This window comes from Piliocolobus tephrosceles, unplaced genomic scaffold (genome assembly GCF_002776525.5).
Source record: "Piliocolobus tephrosceles isolate RC106 unplaced genomic scaffold, ASM277652v3 unscaffolded_27719, whole genome shotgun sequence".
Lineage (NCBI taxonomy): Eukaryota > Metazoa > Chordata > Mammalia > Primates > Cercopithecidae > Piliocolobus > Piliocolobus tephrosceles.
In genome coordinates this window covers 2,229-21,607 of record NW_022310664.1, presented here as the reverse complement: position 1 = coordinate 21,607, position 19,379 = coordinate 2,229, and the positions used below count along the sequence as shown (strand labels likewise).

Below are 19,379 nucleotides of genomic sequence, written 5' to 3'. Positions count from 1 at the left end.
AACTGAACAACCTACTCCTGAATGACTACTGGGTACATAACGAAATGAAAGCAGAAATAAAGATGTTCTTTGAAACCAATGAGAACAAAGATACAACATACCAGAATCTCTGGGACACATTTAAAGCAGTGTGTAGAGGGAAATTTATAGCACTAAGTGCCCACAAGAGAAAGAAGGAAAGATCTAAAATTGACACTCTAACATCACAATTAAACGAACTAGACAGGCAAGAGCAAACACATTCAAAAGCTAGCAGAAGGCAAGAAATAACTAAGATCAGAGCAGAACTGAAGGAGATACAGACACAAAAAACCCTCCAAAAAATCAATGAATCCAGGAGTTGGTTTTTTGAAAAGATCAACAAAATTGACAGACCACTAGCAAGGCTAATAAAGAAGAAAAGAGAGAGGAATCAAATAGACGCAATAAAAAATGATAAAGGGGATATCACCACCGACCCCACAGAAATACAAACTACCATCAGAGAATACTATAAACACCTCTACGCAAATTGGTGGACTTTCTTAATTCATGCTTATATTAATTTTGAAAATAACATTACCTGGAATGATTTGACAGGGGCAGATACTTCAGTTACTGGTTCAGGTTTTGGAATGCTTTCAACCAATTCCATAATCCCTTGTAGTTTTTTATCTGAGATTCGTAAAGAAATAAGAGGTAACTTTCCAAAAATCTTGAATCTGTTTTGAAAAGATAAAAATAAGTAATTATAAAGGAATTATTCTGATTTAAGTGCACTAATTAAAAAGACTGTTCTCAAATTATCTGAATCAAATGTGATTTTAAACACTAAAAGTCTCTATTCCAATTTCCGTCTTACCTTATTAACCAGTCTCATTAGATGGGCTAACCTCATTATTTTTCAGAAGTTTATGTTTTTATTTCATGTAATGTCCTTCTACTGTTTACTGTATACAACTGACAATTACTACTAATCAAGTGTTTCTCATGTGACAGGCATTGAGGAAAGCACTTTACATGCAGTATTGTAAACAGTCCTCACAATCTATGAAGCAGACAACCTATTTTTGCTCTCTATTTAAGTTCCTATATGTACATGGTTCCTATAAGAAAACTAAGGTTTGGCAGTGCAAATAGCCTGCTCACGAGACTATATAGCAAAGATCATGGGACAAAATCACATCAGAGAGCTTTATTATTCTTTTAATTGCCTTGACAGTCTCCTTTGAGAGAGGGAGAAAGTTTTCACTATCAGAAAGTTTTCACTCCCCATTTTTATCCCTGCATTTTCCCTAAAAATTACTTTTTCCATGTATGCACACTGATTACTTACGTTATCTTTCTAAAACTGTATTGGAGTCCTACAGAAAATTACAAGCTTCCTTCTATTTCCAATACCCTAAATATTTGTAATTAATCACAAACATAGTAGTTTAACTTCATTAAACATTATGAATCGATCCTCTTAATGCACTTAAACTTATTTTCACTTTCTTGAAAAATCTGCAAGTTGTGCAATCTAAAGATGCTGGGTACCAAAACAGTACCTACCAAATAGCAAGTATCCTTTTATTTGCTTTCAAATTAACGCAGCTCAATTTTCAAGGGAATGTTCCTGACACTCGTGGAGTTCCAGGATTTAACATATCATATCCACTTTATATTGCTCATAATATTATAAAATAGAAACCAAATAAATTCTAAGATTTCATCTTTCTAAGTTAAGTCATTGTCATTTCTGGCCTGTATTTTAATTATACTAACCTATAAGCTGGTCCGAATCTATAACTATTATCAATCTTTATTACATTATTATAATCGGCTATTTTAATTCCTGCTATGCTATACATATTCCCTGCGTCACGAGACTTAAATTCTTCCTAATCATATACTGATAGAGCAAGTCCAAACGAAGATAAAAGTTGCACTTTTCTCCCCTCAGAGAAAGATGACCTACTTTTTCCGGTACCCTGTAACTTACCAAGAAGGAAAGTATTTAAACTATGCTTAAAAATATCAATTCATAGTCATATGTTTACAACAAGAAATCACACAGATCTTTAATCTTTATCATCACAGAAGGAAAAACTTCACGAGAATAGTAGAAAAGAGTAAACAAGCAGGGGACATAAGGAGGGAGGAATGAAAAGACTTAAGCCTTTTCTCTAAAATTGAACCATATCTAAAGCTGGATTTGAAAAAAAACAAGGGAATACACAGCATGGTTTTCTTTCCTTCTGTCTCTTAAACCAAATTCCAGGCATTCCTCTTCCGCAAGACTCTCAGTGCATGCTTTGATTTTCTAAGAAAAGAAAATCTAGGAGAGTAAGATTTAGAGCCCTGGACAATGTTTGTTATAGAGTCACTATGAGGTAAAGGTCAACAAAAAAGGGTGTGGGTCACTCCCTTTTCTATGTTAAGTATAGTAAGTATTAAAAACAATGTCCATACCATGTACCATACAGGAAAAGGCCAGGGTCTCTCTAATTCCCTCTATTCTTCCTGGTACACTTTAACTAGGCATGAAGCCTTCTCATGTTGCCTTGCTGGTAGCAGCTCTCCTGGAAGTGTTTGGTAGATGTTAGATGAGAAAAGCCTTTGGTTAAATTTTAAAATAGATCTGTGCTTGAGGTTTGAATATTTGCAAGGGAGAAAAAAAAGGTGCTGTTATAAGGAAGAAGTTAAATGGCTACCTACAGTCTAAAACTATTTAGAAATAAATTATCTAAATGGCCTAAATTATCTTAGTTCAAGAGACTTCTCTACTTACGATCTCAGGCACATAGCTTCAGCTAACAATGAAATATAATAATCCCAGTAAACATAAATACATGGACGAATATAAAAAAACTTATTAGAATTTTGGTTTATAACTCTACTATTTATTTTCTACATAAGTTAAAAGACAAATGCATAACAAATAATTATAATTCTTTGTTAATGGGTATAGAATATATAAAAATATAATCTGGGACATCAATAAGATAAACTGGAGGGGGCAAAACAGGAAACAAGTAGAGTTTCTGCATGCAATTGAACCTAACTTGGTATCAACTTTATTTTTCACTTTTTAAACTTTGTGTCACCCAGGCTAGAGTGCAGTGGCATAATCACAACCCACCGTAGCCTCAACCTCCTGGGCTCAAACTATCCTCCCACCTTAACTTCCCAAGTAGCTAGGACTATAGGCATGCACCACTACGCCCAGCTAATTTTATTTAATTCTTTATTTATTTATTGTAGAGACAGGGTCTTCCTATGTTGCCCAGGCTGGTCTCAAACTCCTGGCCTCAAGCAATCCTACCAGCTCGGCCTCTCAAAGTGCTGGGATTACAGGCATAAGACTATGCAACCTGCCTCAATCTTAAATAGACTGTTATAGCCTGGGCAACACAGCAAGACCCACCTCTACAAAAAAATTTAAAAATAAGCTGAGCGTAGTGGCGTGTGCCTGTAGCCCCAGCTACTCAGGAGGACAAGGCAGGAGGATCACTTGAGCGCAGGAGTTCCAGGCTGCAGTGAGCTACAAACACAACACCGTACTCTAGCCTAGGCGACAGAGCAAGACCCTGTCTAAAAAAACAAAGAAATAATAAATAGATATCTCACTGTCAATACTGAATAGAACCACCAGGAAGTAGATTAATAAGGAAACAGGGGACTGAACCAATAAAATTGACTAACTGGACCAAAATGATGTATACAGAACACTCCATCCAGCAAAACAGACATTTTTCTCAAGTGCATATGAAACATTCTCCAGGACAGATTATACGTCAGGTAAAAAAACGAGTGTCAAAAAATGTCTAAACAGTGAAATCATAGGAAGTATATTTTCCAATAATGATGAAATGAGTCTAGAACGCAAGAGTAGAAGGAAAAGACGTAGAAGTCACAAGTGTGTAGAAATTTAAAAACGGATGGTTAAACAAGCAACGAGATCAAAGAAATCACAAGAGAAATTAGAAAATAACTCAAGACAAATGAAAATGAAAACACAACATACCAAAATTCATAGGATGCAGCAAAAGTCTGCCAAAAGGGGACTTTATAGCTGTAAACACCTACATTAATAAAGAAAGACCTAAAATCAATAGCCTAACTTTACACCTTAAGGAACTAGAAAAAGAAGAGCAAACTAAACCTAAAGCTAGCAGAAATTAAAAAAAAGAAAGATGAAAGCAGAGATAAATAAAGAAAAACAACAGAAAAACAACAGAGAAAAAAATTAACAAAAATGTGAGTTGGTTCTTCAAAATGATCAAGATTGAAAACCTTCAGTGAGATTGAGAAAAAAAGAGAAATGACAATTTAAATCAGAAATGAAAGTGGTTAACATTATTACTCATTTTACAAAATAAAAAGGGTTGTAAGAGAGAGACGATTATAAACAGTTTTACACCAACAAATTGGATAATCTAAATGAAACAAATTCCAAGAAACACAAATCTACCAACACTGAATTATGAAGAAACAAAATCTGGATAAACTACTATGGAGATTGAATCAGTAATCAAAAACCTCCCAACAAAGAAAATCTCCCATGATCTGATAGCTTCAATAGTGAACTCTACCAAACAACCAAAAACCAAAGAGGCAGGAATACTTTCTAATTCATTTTATAAAGACAACATTACCCTGATATCAAAGCCAGACAAAGATACTAGAAGAAAATAAATCTGCAGTCTAATATATCCAAAAAATATTAATGCAAAACTCAACAAAAGCACAAGCAAACCTAAATCAATAGCCCATTAAATGGTTTATATATCATTTACTCTTGAAATTTATTTATTCCTGAAATAAGAGGATTTATTCCTGGAATAAAAGGATTTTTTGCCGGACACAAGAAATATGATTTAATATATAGAGAGCAATCAAGGTAATATACCCCATTAAGAGAATGAAGGAAAAAAAAAATCATCTTGATCATTTTTCACATGATCACATGGTCATCTTAAAGCAGAGAAAGGATTTGAAAAAATTCAACACATTTTCATAACAAAAAGTTAGCACACTAGGAACAGAAGGAAACTACCTCAACATAATAAAGGTCATCCATAAAAACCATAAGAACAGCTGACATCATACTCAATGGTAAAATACTGAAAGCTTTTCCTCTGGGCTCAGGATTAAGAAGAGGATGCCAACCTAAACCACTTCTACTCAAGAGAGTGTTAAAAAATTCTAGACAGATCAATTAGGCAAGAAAGAGATAAAAAGGCACCCATATCAGAAAGGGAAAAAAACTACCTCTGTACACAGATGCTAGGATCTTATATGTAGAAAATCTTAAATCTGTTAGAACTTTAGAATCCTAAAACTTAGAACTGTAAACAAATTCACAAAGTTGCAGGATATAAAAATCAGTTAAGTTCCCATACACTAACAATAAACAATCCAAAAAAAATTTTTTTAATTCATTTACAATAGCATCAGAAAGAATAAATTTAAGAAATGAGGCAAAAGACTTTAGTACTGAGATCTAGAAAATGCTGTTGAAATCAAAGAAGACACAAATAAACAGAAAGATATTCCATGTTCATGGACTGTAACAGTCAATATTATTAAGATGTCAATACTATTCAAAGGGATCTACAGATCTGACACACTCTTTATCAGAATCTCTATAACATTTTTTGCAAGAAAAGAAAACTCCATTCCAAGATTCATATGGAATATCAAAGGATCCTTAATAGCCAAGACAATCTTGAAAAAGAACAAAGTTAAATAACTCACATGTCCTGATTTCAAAAGTTTCTACAAAGCTACAGTAATCTAAATAGTGTGGTACAGGAAAATAAAGACCTAGAGACCAATGGAATAAAACAGAAAGCCCAAAACTAAGCTCTTGCATATATGGACAAATGATTTTCAACTAGGGCACCATGGCCACTCAATGAGAAAAGGACAGTCTTTTCAACAAATTATATTGAGAAAATGAGATATTTGCATGCAAAAGAATAAAGGTGGGTCCTTATTCTACATACCACATACAAAAATTAACTCAAATGGATCAAAGATCTAAATAAAAGAAGCTAAAACTATAAAACTCTTTAAGGTAAACAAGGAGGAAAAGCTTTATGACATTGGATTTCGTAATAATTTCTTGGATAGGACACCAACGCATAGACAACTAAGATAAACTGGACAATAAAAATTTTAAACTTTTAGACATCAAAGGCCACAATCAACAGAGTGATAAGGAAACCCAGAGTGAGAAAAAATATTTGCAAATCATATATCTGACAAAGAATTAATATACAAAATATACTTTAAAACTCTCACAACTCAGGCGGGCGCGGCAGCTCACGCCTGTAATCTCAGTACTTTGGGAGGCTGAGGTGGGTGGACCACAAGGTCAGGAGATCGAGCCCACCCTGGTTAACATGGTGAAACCCCGTCCCTACCAAAAATACAAAAAATTAGCTGGGCGTGGTGGCACACGCTTGTAGTCCCAGCTACTCAGGAGGCATAGGCAGGAGAATCACTTGAACCCATGAGTTGGAGGTAGCAGTGAGTCAAGATCACACCACTGCACTCCAGCCTGGGCAACAGAGCGAGACTCCATCTCAAAAAAAAAAGAAAAAAAGAAATATCCACATTAAAAGATGGGCAAAGATCTTGAATACATATTTCTCCAAATAAATACATGAACGGTCCACAAACACAAGAACAGATGTTCAACATCACTAAGCATTAGGAAAATGACATCACTTCACACCTATTCGGATGACTATTAAAATAAAAAAATTAAAAAAATTAAAAAAAAAAAACAGAAAATACCAAGTGTTGTAGGGGCAGTGAAGAAACTGAAACCCTTGTGCTGGCAGGAAAGTAAAATGGTGTAACTGCTATAAAAAACAGAACAGCACTCCTCTAAAACTTAAACACTGAACTACAATATAATCCAGCAATTCTACTTCTGAGTATATACCCGAAAATACTGAAATCGGGGACTTAAGCAGATATTTTGTACCTCAGCATTATTACAAGAGCCAAACAGCATTAACAATACAAATGTCCATTGAAGGATGAATAAATAAAACATAGTATATACATATAAGGAATATTAATCAGCCTTAAAAATACATGAAATTCTGACATATGCTCCAACATGGTGAATCTTGAAGACATGATACTAAGTGAAGAAACCCAGGCACACAAAGTCTAATTTTCTATGATTCCACTTACATGATGTACCTAAAATAGTCAAATTCATAAAGACAGAAGTTAAAATGGTTGTTGTCAGGGGCTGGGTGCAGGGCGAATGGGGTGTTAGTGCTTAATTGAGTATACAGTTTCAGTTTGGAAGAGAAACTGTTCTGGAAATGAACGGTGGTGATGGTTGCATAACAGCAGCATGTGTGAACCTACTGACAATGAAGTATACTCTTAAAAATTGTCAAAATGGTAAATTTTATATACATTTTACCACACACACATTAAGTATGGTATTTCCCTAAGCTACAGAATTACCCAGAAAATCCACAGTCACACGCAACAAACAATACATACTTGGGCATCCTTACATCCATGAAAACCATGGCCTTAGACAGTTCCAAATTGAAGTGCATGGGTACCAAAATATGCTGGGTAGATACATTGAGTTTTCGTGCTTCTCTCCAATTATCACCTAAGTACAGAAAATGGTTCGTATTTAATGTAACTATAATATGAAAGACACACAAAACCTAAAATTACTATTAATACTTTATAGTCACACATTCCATTATATGAGAAAATTTCCCCACATCTAGGTAATCTTAATGTCACATTCTCAGGTACATACAATCAGTAGGTTATCAAATCTACTGTACACCCACTGACAATCACTACACCAACCACATACCTTACCCAAAAATGTAACATGGCAGTAAGGCAATAATGCAAAAGGTAGTAAAAAGTGAGGTTCTTTAACAGTAACTAATAAAAGCTACTGTTTATTAATTTATAATTTCTACTCTTCTAGGCAATGTTTAAATGTTAATTCTCAAAATGATATATAATAATCCCACTTTAGAAAACTGAGACTCAAAAGAATTTATAACTTGCCTGTGATCAATCTGCTAGTGATAAAACTGAAGTCTACTAACATGTGACCCACCCTGGCAACAATCACTGCAGAGTTACAAGCCTAAATGTTCCATAAGAGAATGGTTAAATAACTAAGACCACAGCCACATAGCATAATATAGACAATAAAAACCATGAGTTCAAGTGACCAAAATATTACTGGTAAAAGAAAAAATATCTGGATATAAAACTGTATAAATCATGTAAAAAAAATACATTCACAAATACTTCCAATCTAAACACCAAACAAGCACATCCCACATATTCACAGGCACATACATTGAAAAAGATACTAAAAGAATATGCAACAAAATATCAATGGTGTTCCTGCCTAAGCAGTCACATAAAGGTTTATCTTTTTGGTTTCTGAATTGTTCAGATTTTCTAAAATAGGTATAATCAGAAAGAAATAACTTTAAAAATTCATAACAAGATTAATGGGATCTCAGTCATATAATGCATTTTCACATATACTATCTCATTTGAACCTAATAATTCTATGAGTCATAAAATTCCAGTCAAGGAAAACCAAACCCAGTAATTTATTCCCTGAAAAGAATTTATGGACTTTAAAAATAATGTACTTTTGCCACCCACTATACCTTTCGGTTTCCTTCACCACAATTAGAATATGATAAAAATACAAACTACGTTCACTATCCTGAAGCAAATATAATTAAAGAAATAAAATGTTTCAGTCCCATACAAATTAACAATTTTGATAACAACTACTTTGGATTCTCATTGTTTCTCCTTTTATTGGTTAGCTCAGGTAATTAAAATCTGACCGCATACAAACACATAGATTTCTACATATGGTCTCTCCAACAGATCAAACTTTATTGAATTATCTGCATGTTCACTAACACTCTAGGGATTCAAAAGCAGTATAACAGAATGAAAAGAAAGCTGAATGAGTCTGGGGTCTCTTCCTAACTACTGAAAAGGCTCTTGTCATGTGAATTTCTGGCTTTGACTTCATCTTAAAAACTAGCTCTAAATTAGAGACTCCTGACTGGTACACCACAGTGAATGAGATACAAGTATGCCAAGGAGGGTGACCCTCGTCAGTCTTTGTATGGCTGTCCATGACTGTCATAGTCCCCAGGCTGCTTACTTCTGGCCCTGAGCAATATCTTCTGGTTATCCAGCGGTGTAGTAATACCAATATCATTTTCAATATGAGCCAACTTTGGTCAAAGGCTGAAAAACACTGATATAGATCAGGATTTCTCGACCTCAGCACTACTGATATTTGTTATTAGGGACTGGTTTGTACATTGTAGGATGCTTAGTAGTATCCCTCACCTTCACCCACTAGATGCTAGGAGTGTCACACATGCTCTACCTGTGACAACCAAAGATGCCTCCAGATATCGACAAATGTCTCTTGGGGGGCAAGACTGCTCCTGGTAAGAACAGCTAACCAATATTTACTATCATTTCTAATTCAAAAATATAGAAGTTCTAACACATTTAGGAGGAAGGTCTTCGAAGTATCTAAAAACCTGATTAATCACTTCAACAAAATCAATCAACAAATAATGCATTTCATACTCACCAACTCTACTGTAAAGCAGCTGTATGCTTGTAAGTTGAATATCAAAGGAATCATAAGCTATATCCATTATCTCTTTAAGATTGGCCTCACCTTGTTTCACATCTGGTAATTCAGAACGACTTTTACTTGTCACCTTCAAGTTAATTTTAATAGTTTAGACTATGCAAAATACTTCAAAATGTAAGTACAAAGTTTTAATTTTTAGAACTATAATATAAAATGTTAATATGAGAGGATAAATTCACAAGTAAGCATACATAATAAGGCTATTAGAAAGGTCCTCATCCATGAGATATATAATGAGAGAGAGAAAGTAAATTTTTACATATTAGGATATATTTCCCATTTACTTACATTAAAAGAAAGAAACCAAGACGGTCCTGAAGAATAATACGTGTACAAATTTTTTAAATGTGATAAGAGGCCTTCTCATTAAGAGCAAGATCAAGAGACAAATTTAGCTTATACAATGTTTCTACAGCATGATGACAAATACTGATATAGCTTTACAATAAGAAGGAAAAGAGGCCAGAATTAAATAGGATAGCTGAATTTTAGTTCCAACTCTGCCATTTATGCAACTCCAGGCAAGTTATATTTGCATCTCTCCTTTCTTGGCATACTGTGCACATTACTTTTCTCACTTAAACATCCTGGAGATGACTCCACAATAGTACATAAAGCTCTTACTCATAAAAATACATGTGTGTACACAAACATTTTTTTAACTTTTTTTCCCTCTATATAGCTCATGTGAAGTAAACCCTCAAAAAAAGATTATCTCTGTTTGAAAAGTAATCAATTTTAGGTAACAGGTTAAGCAAATTGCCTAAAATCACAAAATTAGATATCCTTACTCCTAACCTTATGTTCTATTATACCACACTGCCCTTGAAACAACTGAAAATTCAAATATGAATAACAAGCTGCATAAATTTTATTATAAACATATACCCAGTGGGTGTTTACACAATTAACAAATGCAGAATTTTAAAATATAGGATAAGGGAAGATGTCAGTACCAAGGACAGGCACGTATTTTTGTTAGGTGGCCAGAAACAGCATTCTAATATTACCCACCTCTCTTGGTTCTTTAAATTGTGATAGATATTCCTCTACATTTAATGATTTACAGCAATGCTGTCCAATAGAACTTCTACAATAATGGAAATGTTCTATATCAATGCTTTCAAATACAGGCCGGGCACAGTGGCTCACGCCTGTAATCCCAACACTTTGGGAGATCAATGCCAGTGGATAACTTGAGGTCAGGGCTCAAGACCAGCCTGACCAACATGGTGAAACCCTATCTCTACTAAAAATACAAAAACTGGCTGGGCATGGTGGCGCACACCTGAAATTCCAGCTACTTGGGAGGGTGAGGCAGAAGAATCACTTGAACTCGGGAGGCAGAGGTTTCAGTGAGCTGAAATCACGCCACTGCACTCCAGCTTGGACAACAGAGTGAGACTATGTCTCAAAAACAAAAACAAAAATTACAGTAGCCACTAGCCACTTCTGACTCTTAAACCCTTAAATGTGGCTAATATGACTAAGAAACTGAACTAATTTTATTTAATTCTAATTAATTTAAATAACCACATGTGGCTGGCCAGTGGGTACTATAGTAAAGAGTACAGATCTAGAATACCACAAAAAAATGTATTCTCTGCTGAAAATTTGGAAAGAAAAAAGTATATAATTAGGAAAAAAGGGCCAGGTGTGGTGGCTCATGCCTGTAATCCCAGCACTTTGGGAGGCCAAGGTGGGCAGGTCACGAGGTCAGGAAATCAAGACCATCCTGGCTAACATGGTGAAACCCTGTCTCTACTAAAAAATACAAAAAAATTAGCCAGGCATGGTGGAGGGGGCCTGTAGTCCCAGCTACTCGGGAGGCTGGGGCAGGAGAATGGCATGAACCCGGGAGGCAGAGCTTGCAGTGAGCTGAGATCGTGCCACTGCACTCCAGCCTGGGCCACAGAGCCAGACTCTGTCTCAAAAAAAAGGAAAAAAGGGAGATGACTTAGGTAAACAGACGAAGACCATTTCTCAATTTAGAATTATTTAATACAAATATTAAAATTTTAATTTTAAAATTAAAATTTTAATATTTGTATTAATATATTGTATATATATAATTTTATATATATAATTTTATATATATAATTGTATATATAATTTTATATATATAATTATATATAATTTTATATACAAAAAATTTCAGAAAGATGAAGATGTATTTGTTTCCAGAATTCTCTCTCATTCTATATACTTTAAGTAATCAAGTAATAGATCTAAATTGAGAAAGAAATAAGCTTCTCAAGCATGACTCTCAAATACTATAAATATAAATCTTAGATCTGGGCCAGGTGTGGGGGCTCACACCAGTAATCCCAGCACTTAGGGAGGCCAGTGCAAGTGGATCACTTTAGTACAGGAGTTTGAGACCAGTCTGGGCAATATAGTGAAATTCTGTCTCTACTAAAAATACAAAAATTAGGCGGGTGTGGTGGTGGGCACATGTAGTCCCAGATACTTAGGAGGCTGAGGCCTGAGAATCACCTGAACCTAGGAGGCAGAGGTTACAGTAAGCCAAGGTCACAGTACTGTATTCCAGCCTGGGCGACAGAGCGAGACTGTGTCTCAAATCAATCAATCAATCAATCAGTCAATCAATCTTAGATTCTAACCTGACCCTGCAGAGTTTAATTGGTCATTTTGTTTTCATAAGTGTAGGAAAACTACCTAATTGAGACTTCACTTTATTTATCAGAAAGGAAGATTTCTCAAATCTTACTTATCTACCACAAATATAGGAAAAAAAACCAACAAATCAAACTGTCTAAAATACAAAATACATTTTAAACAAAGAAACACCCTAAATGCTATATCATAAATCAAATATTATTAGTATATACCTTAAGATGACCAAGGTCCAAAAGAAGCAGATTTGATGTAGGACTAAAAATTCCATCTTGTGGGACAATAATATATGAAGCCTTCAAATTAATTCTGAGATCAAGAACTTTCTGTGTTTCAATAATATACAGTAGACCTGGAAAAAATGTAAATATTTGCTATGAATACTTTTCACAAATTACTCAAGAAATACAGAATCACTAAATATAGGAACTGATAAAACAATCTTAATGTAAAATTAGTATTAATTTTAAAATTACCTCAGCAAAATACTTCCAATATAAAATTTAAAGTATCTGCCAATGCATGCACTCCTATTTAAATATAGCTGAGTACAAAATTGGAGTGATTCCTCAAAAAAAAATTTTTAACCTATAAACTAAATTTGGGTAAAACTGGGAATAAACATATAGACCAAAAAAAAAAAAAAAAAGTTTCAGTAGCATAAAACATTTATTCACAACAGCTCTCAGAATCTACATAGATACTTCTCAAATCATAAACTTCATAGAGCTACACTTACCATACTGAACAACAACACTTGATCTTACTATTATTCTGAGAATATAAAAAATCCTGGATTATCAAATCATCTTCAATAAAATCATATGTAAACCAGAAAAGGCAACAAACCAGAGTTTCCCATTCCCTAGGTCCTTCATTCACTTGGAGTTTTTTAGTTTAATAAATTTAATTCATTCACTTGCATGTGATTAGTATACCAAAGTCATCTATTTTATGTCCCTAAGTCTAGCATCAGCTTTTAAATCTAAACAAATTATTTTCTATGAGATGAGAACCCTTTCTTAAAGAAAAAATTATATGAGCAGCCATCAAATCAGTTTGAATAAATAAAAGATATTTGACTTACAAAGTTTAAAAAGATCTGACACTCAAACAAAAAGGCACATTTTTTCACACACACACACACAAAACGTAGGCAGGTCGGTACCTTTTAATATAACCTTTAAAGTTAAGAATTTATCATTAAAGAATACATTTTCAAATTAAAGAATATGTCAACAATTTTAACGTACTTAAAATTACAAATAAATATATATACACAATTATAAAGCTTAAAAGCAGACACTGAACAAGTGTCAAGTGCCAACACATAATCAGCTTGATATACAAGCCAACAGAAAGAAAATGAATAAATTAAAAGAAATTAAAATATCTTGTTTTAAATATCTATTTAAATTAAAATAGAAAATAAATAATCTAAGTCTGTGCTACAGTTTGGTATTTCACCCCTCCAAAACTCATGCTGACACCTGATTTTTAATGTTGGAAGGTGGGACCCTAATAAGAGCTGTCTGAGTCATGGGGGCAGAGTCCTCACAAGCGGCTTGGTGTTGTCCTCATGGTAATGAGTCAGTTCTGGCTCTGTGAGTTAGAGCTTGTTGTTTAAAAGAGCCTGGCATCTCCTTCCTTTCCCTTGCCATGTGATCTCTGCACATGTGGGCTCCCCAACCCTTTCTGCCATGAGCGGAAGCATTCTGAAACCCTCACCAAAAGGAGATGCTGGAGTCATGCTTCTTGTACAGCCTGTAGAACCATGAAACAAATAAACCTTTTCACAAATTACGCTGCCTCCAGTATTCGTTGTAAAAATAACACTAATAAATTATATCTGGGATGGCTCTTCCTTGAAATATGAGAAACTGTTATCAAAACTGTGTCATCTTTAAGGGATTTCAGTGGCCTTGCCCAGGTAGCCCAAGCAAGACTCTAGTAGAGAGAGGAAGAAAAAACCTTGGCATTTCCCATAGCCTATAAGAAGCAAATTCAAGTGAAATCTCTTAAAATGAGGATGGGAGGTGAGGTGAGAGAGAGGTTTGAAAACAGGCTGACAGATCATCAAAAATTCTGAAGATCATCCAATTAGCCTGAAACTTAAGAGCAGAATTGACTCAAATAGTTATTCATTCTTTTGCCCCAAATGATTTGGATTCAAACACAGATGGCATGATTTTACTAAAGTAATAAGAAGCATCCAGAAAGGTCAATCTGACATTCAAGATTCTCCAGAGTCTGTCTGTTAAGCATTTCTCTATCTTCATTTCCATCTCTAGTCTAAGGATTCCTCATGTATTCTGGCCTCTACAAATCAAAGTTCTGGTACTCCTTGGAAGTTCTACCATAATAAGCCTTAGTTTCAACAAAGCCTTTCTTGATGCCTGGACACAATGACTTCTCTAAATTATTTTTAATGGAAGAGAGTGGAGAGTATTTTATTTTGAGCTTAAGTGTAATGGATCTCTCCCCTATTTTCCATTGCACTTACAACAAAATCCTAACTGCTTAATATGATTTTCATTTTGCATAATCAAGAGTATGCATCTTTAACATCCCTCCGCTCTCCCCTCACTCATTACATTAGAACCAATTCAGCTTTCTACAACTTCCAAATTCACGCAACTGTTTGCTAAGTTAAGCTCTTCACAGTTGACCATCACCTTGAAGGCTCTTTCTTATACCCTTTAGTAGTGTGGATCCTACAAATATATCTGGTCTTAATGTTGAATTTTCAGAGATCTTCTCTGACACTACCACCAAAACTAAATTGGGGCATCTATAATTCTCATTTCCTTAACAGCATTTGGGCTGATTATAGAATTGTTTCCTCACTCAGTTCCAAATTCACTCACTTGTCCACTCTGTGAAAGTAGATCTGAGTTGCTTAAATGATTTTTCTTTGCCAACTAGCACTGAAATAGATAACGAACACAGGAGAGACACTGCAGGAGAAAAGAGTTTGCTTCCTGGTTCCAGTACACTCATTTAGCAATATCCTGCAACACTGTGCCTTTCTCCAACACAACGCATGCCGTGCACAAGGGCTGACAGCACTCAAAAGCCAGCATTCTGCCCCTAGAATCCCCCTCAGGTGGTTTCACAGCAGAACGAGGGCAGTGAGACATTGCCCTATGAATATTTTTCCCTTTTCACCTCAGAGGATGGATTTTCAGAAAGTTTTAGAGAGCAGATTACCAGAAAGACACCAGCATGGCTTTTCTGTCATTCAATGACTCACAGAAGTTCCTTCTCCAACAAGATGTGGATTTCAATTCTCAGGGAAGAGAGAGACCTCTTTCTAGGGAACACTGTCTCAATTCTATACTCCTTATAACTACTCTTCTTAAATACATGTATTTTTGGAGACAGCATCTCACTCTGTCACTTAGGCTGCAATGTAGGAGTTGCTATCATAGCTCACCGCAGTCCTGACCTCCTGGGCTCAAGCAATCCTCCAGTCTCTGGCCTGCCAAGTAGCTGGGACAATAGGTACACGCCACCAAACCTGACAAATTTTGTAATTTTTTTGTAGAGACAGGGTCTTACTATGTTTTCCGGGCTGGTCTCCAACTCCTGATCTCAAGTGTTCTTCCCGGCTCGGACACCAAAAGCTCTGGGATTACAAGTATGAGCCACAGCACTTGGCCCCTTGCTATATTCTTTAAATTTACTCTTTGGAGTAACAAAACAATCCCTCATTACAGTTAATAATTCATTACATTAAATATACCTATCAAAATTACTGTGTGGTTTTACTCTCCTGATTGTACCCGTATAGCATTAATCAAAATTTTCCAGTAGATTGCTCTTAGTTTTATATTTGTCCTATCCATAAAAGTTTAACATCCATCAATAGGCAAGAACTACATCCATTCTGATCATTGCTATGTTCCCTAAAACCTAGCACAGTGTCTGACATATAGATTAGACTCTTGATATATATTTAAATGAGTAAATAAATGAAATAACTGAAAGAAAATGATTTGCTATGATCCTATCAGAGAACCTTGTACTCTGAAAGAAGAGTTTTAGCAAATGATCACATCTCTTTTCCTGCCAGAGACAAAGGATAACTAGTTGAGCAGGTTTTGTAAGCTCGTGCCATACTTGACAACAAAAAGACCTGAAAGACCTTGAGTTCCTAGAAAGGAAGGGGAAAATAACAAGCTGAGCATTCCTAATCTGAAAATCCAAAATCAAAATGCTTCAGGATCTAAACCTTTTTCAGCACCACAATAACATGATGCTCAAAGATCATATTCACAGAAAATGCTTCTTAGAACACTCTGAATTTCATATTTCCCAATTAAGGATGTTCAACAAGTAAGTAAAATGCAAATATTCCAACATCCAAAGAAATCTGAAATATTTCTGATCCCAAACATTTCTGCTAAGGGATACTCAACCTATAATACAAGAAAGAAACCAGGATATTAATGGAGGAGAATGTAACAAAATAAAAGGAAGAAAGGAGGAAAATGAGGGAAGGAAAGAACCTAAGTAACCCGAGTCATTATAACATATATGAGTCTCTTCATAAATAGGTAAATTTTAACTTTCTAGAAAAAATCCAAAATACATTAAATTTTAAAAATTAAGCACAAAAACCTATCATAGAAGCTTTCCATTTTTTTCATAGAATTAGCATTTTTATATTGGTGTAGCAAAGAAAACAAAGTTGGAAGAACAGACTTCAAATTTTAGAGGTTATTATGTACAGAAGGTAAAATACTGAAGACTTCCACTTTCTAAAACATATTTCTGTAACATGTGAACTTTATATTGTGGATATTTACTGTTTGGTAATTTTTTTAAGTAATAAAGTTTAGGAAAACAAATCTTGAGATAAAAATATCTCGAAATCTGGATGTCTGTAGTGTGTTTCCAATATGATTAATTTGTATTTAACTATGAGTTTCTATCAATCAAGAACAACTGACTAGAAGTAGCCTGATCTTATGCTTTGGTTTCTACTCAGTATATAATATACCAATATACAGAATGTGAACTAGAAATGGAATTCCCAGATTTTAACAAAGAATACAGGAATAAATGCAAACCCTACAGTTTCTAGAGGTAAAGTATTCACGTACGATCTAATTTAAAACCATTTGGATATAAAAATAGTAGAGAAAAATGAGCAAAAGCCAGAGAAGAAAGACACATATATTTTGAAGAATATAACACACACTTTTCCGTGAAAAAAAATAAAAATTAATAATGAATCAAGATGCATATTACAATATAGCCTAACAAAAGACAACTACTTAGACATTTCCTGAAGGTCTTATCAAAATGTGAAGTGATTTCTTGACTCACTTATCTAAATTATTTTATCTTAGGACAGAGAACAAAGGAAAATGACAGATAGTACATCTCATATCTACCAACAAGGATAAAGTGAATATAATAAAAATGGCAAGAGAAAGACTATAATTTCATGCCAGATTTTATAGCCACCAAAATGGGACAAATTCTGAGTTCAATTAGAAGTGTACTCCAGACTTTACAAAACCAGAATTTTAAAACTTTGACAATGAAATTGGATCTTACTCCAACGAGAATTTCAGCCTCTGAGAACAGAGGAAACAGAAGACAAAGATGGAGAGTCTAGCAAGAGTTCTCCTCACAAATCTGAAACATTAAAGGACACTCACTCAAAGAAAGAATAATCCTGAAGTTAAACCTTCCTCTCCCTAAAACACACTCACAGGGAGATGCAAACAAAGGCCCTGAGAAAAATTAGAAGAAAAAGGTAATACCTCTGTGAGTTGTAACTATGATATATTCCTCAAGGAGGTATGTAGCCCAACAATTCTTTGGCAGTCCAGAATATCTTAAGCAATGAATTTAGTTATGCCATCAACATACCCAAGGTACCTGGCAGAAGAAATATAAATCTTCCCTGAGTGAAGGCTCAGTTATCTCAGGCTTCAGAGAATTCTCCCAAATAATATTCTAAGGAAAATGAGCAGATTACAATGAAAAATTACCAAGCATAAAAAGACACACATTACCATGAGTAAGAATCAAAAGAAACAAAAGACAGAAGATAGGAAAAAGAGAACCACAAAAGCCTTCACATAATGGACTATCTGAAGACAGAGAATTAACTGGTAAGACAGAATATAAAATACTGTACTTATGATCTCTTAAAAAAAAAAAAGACAACAAGTGTAAAGATATCCATGGGAAATACAAAACCAAAAAAGAATGACAACACAGATTTTAAATTTAACCAAACAGAATTCCTAAAGGGAAAAATATAATCACTGAAATTAAACTCAATGAAGAGATTTGATACCACATTGGACATGGCTAAAGAAGGACTCAGTAAACTAGAAGATAAATTAGAAGAAAGGACCCAGCATGTAACACAGAGAAGAACAGATGGAAAGAAAGCAGGATACAGAAGTTAAGGAGAATGGAAGATAGAGTAAGAAAGGCTAAAATTCATTTAGCCAGAATTCCAGAAGAGAATATATGTAAAGAGTTAGTGGCTAAGAATTTTCCAGATAGATTTTCTGGAAATCATTAAAATTCATTAAAAATCCCAGTACTCAGATTCATGAAATCCATTGAATCCCAAAAAGGATATATAAAGCAAATCTATAGCTGGATACACCAAACTGCAACAACAGAATACAAAAGATAAAAAGTTCTTGAATGTAAAAGGGTAGATAATGTACAAAAAAACAGCAGACACACTGACACCTGAATTCTCAACATCAGTAATGAAAACCTAAAGACAGAATGGCCTCTTCAATGTGTTAAGGAGAAAATGAACATCAACCTTTAATTCTATATGCAGTAGTATCATGCCAAACTAATATGCAATGGGGCATGGTGGCTCATGCCTGTAATCCCAGCACTTTGGGAGGCTGAGGGAGATGGATCACCTGAGGACAGGAGGTCCAGACCAGCCTGGCCAACATGGTGAAACCCCATCTCTAGCAAAAATACAAAAATTGACTGGGCGTAGAGGCATACCCCTGTAATCCCAGCTACTCAGAAGGCTGAGGCAAAAGAAGTGCTTGAACCC

The 19,379-nt window shown here is 34.7% G+C and overlaps 1 protein-coding gene across 1 annotated transcript; it reads right to left on the bottom strand.

The window, feature by feature from the left end:
• Positions 1 to 562: 562 nt before the first annotated feature.
• On the bottom strand, positions 563 to 12,674 carry LOC113221812 (vacuolar protein sorting-associated protein 13A-like; the record flags this gene model as incomplete). The annotated part of the gene is made up of 4 exons (XM_026451139.1): positions 563 to 701; positions 7,501 to 7,618; positions 9,620 to 9,752; positions 12,538 to 12,674. Coding segments are annotated over 4 exons (527 nt in total), but the record flags the coding sequence as incomplete, so codon positions are not given.
• Positions 12,675 to 19,379: the final 6,705 nt, after the last annotated feature.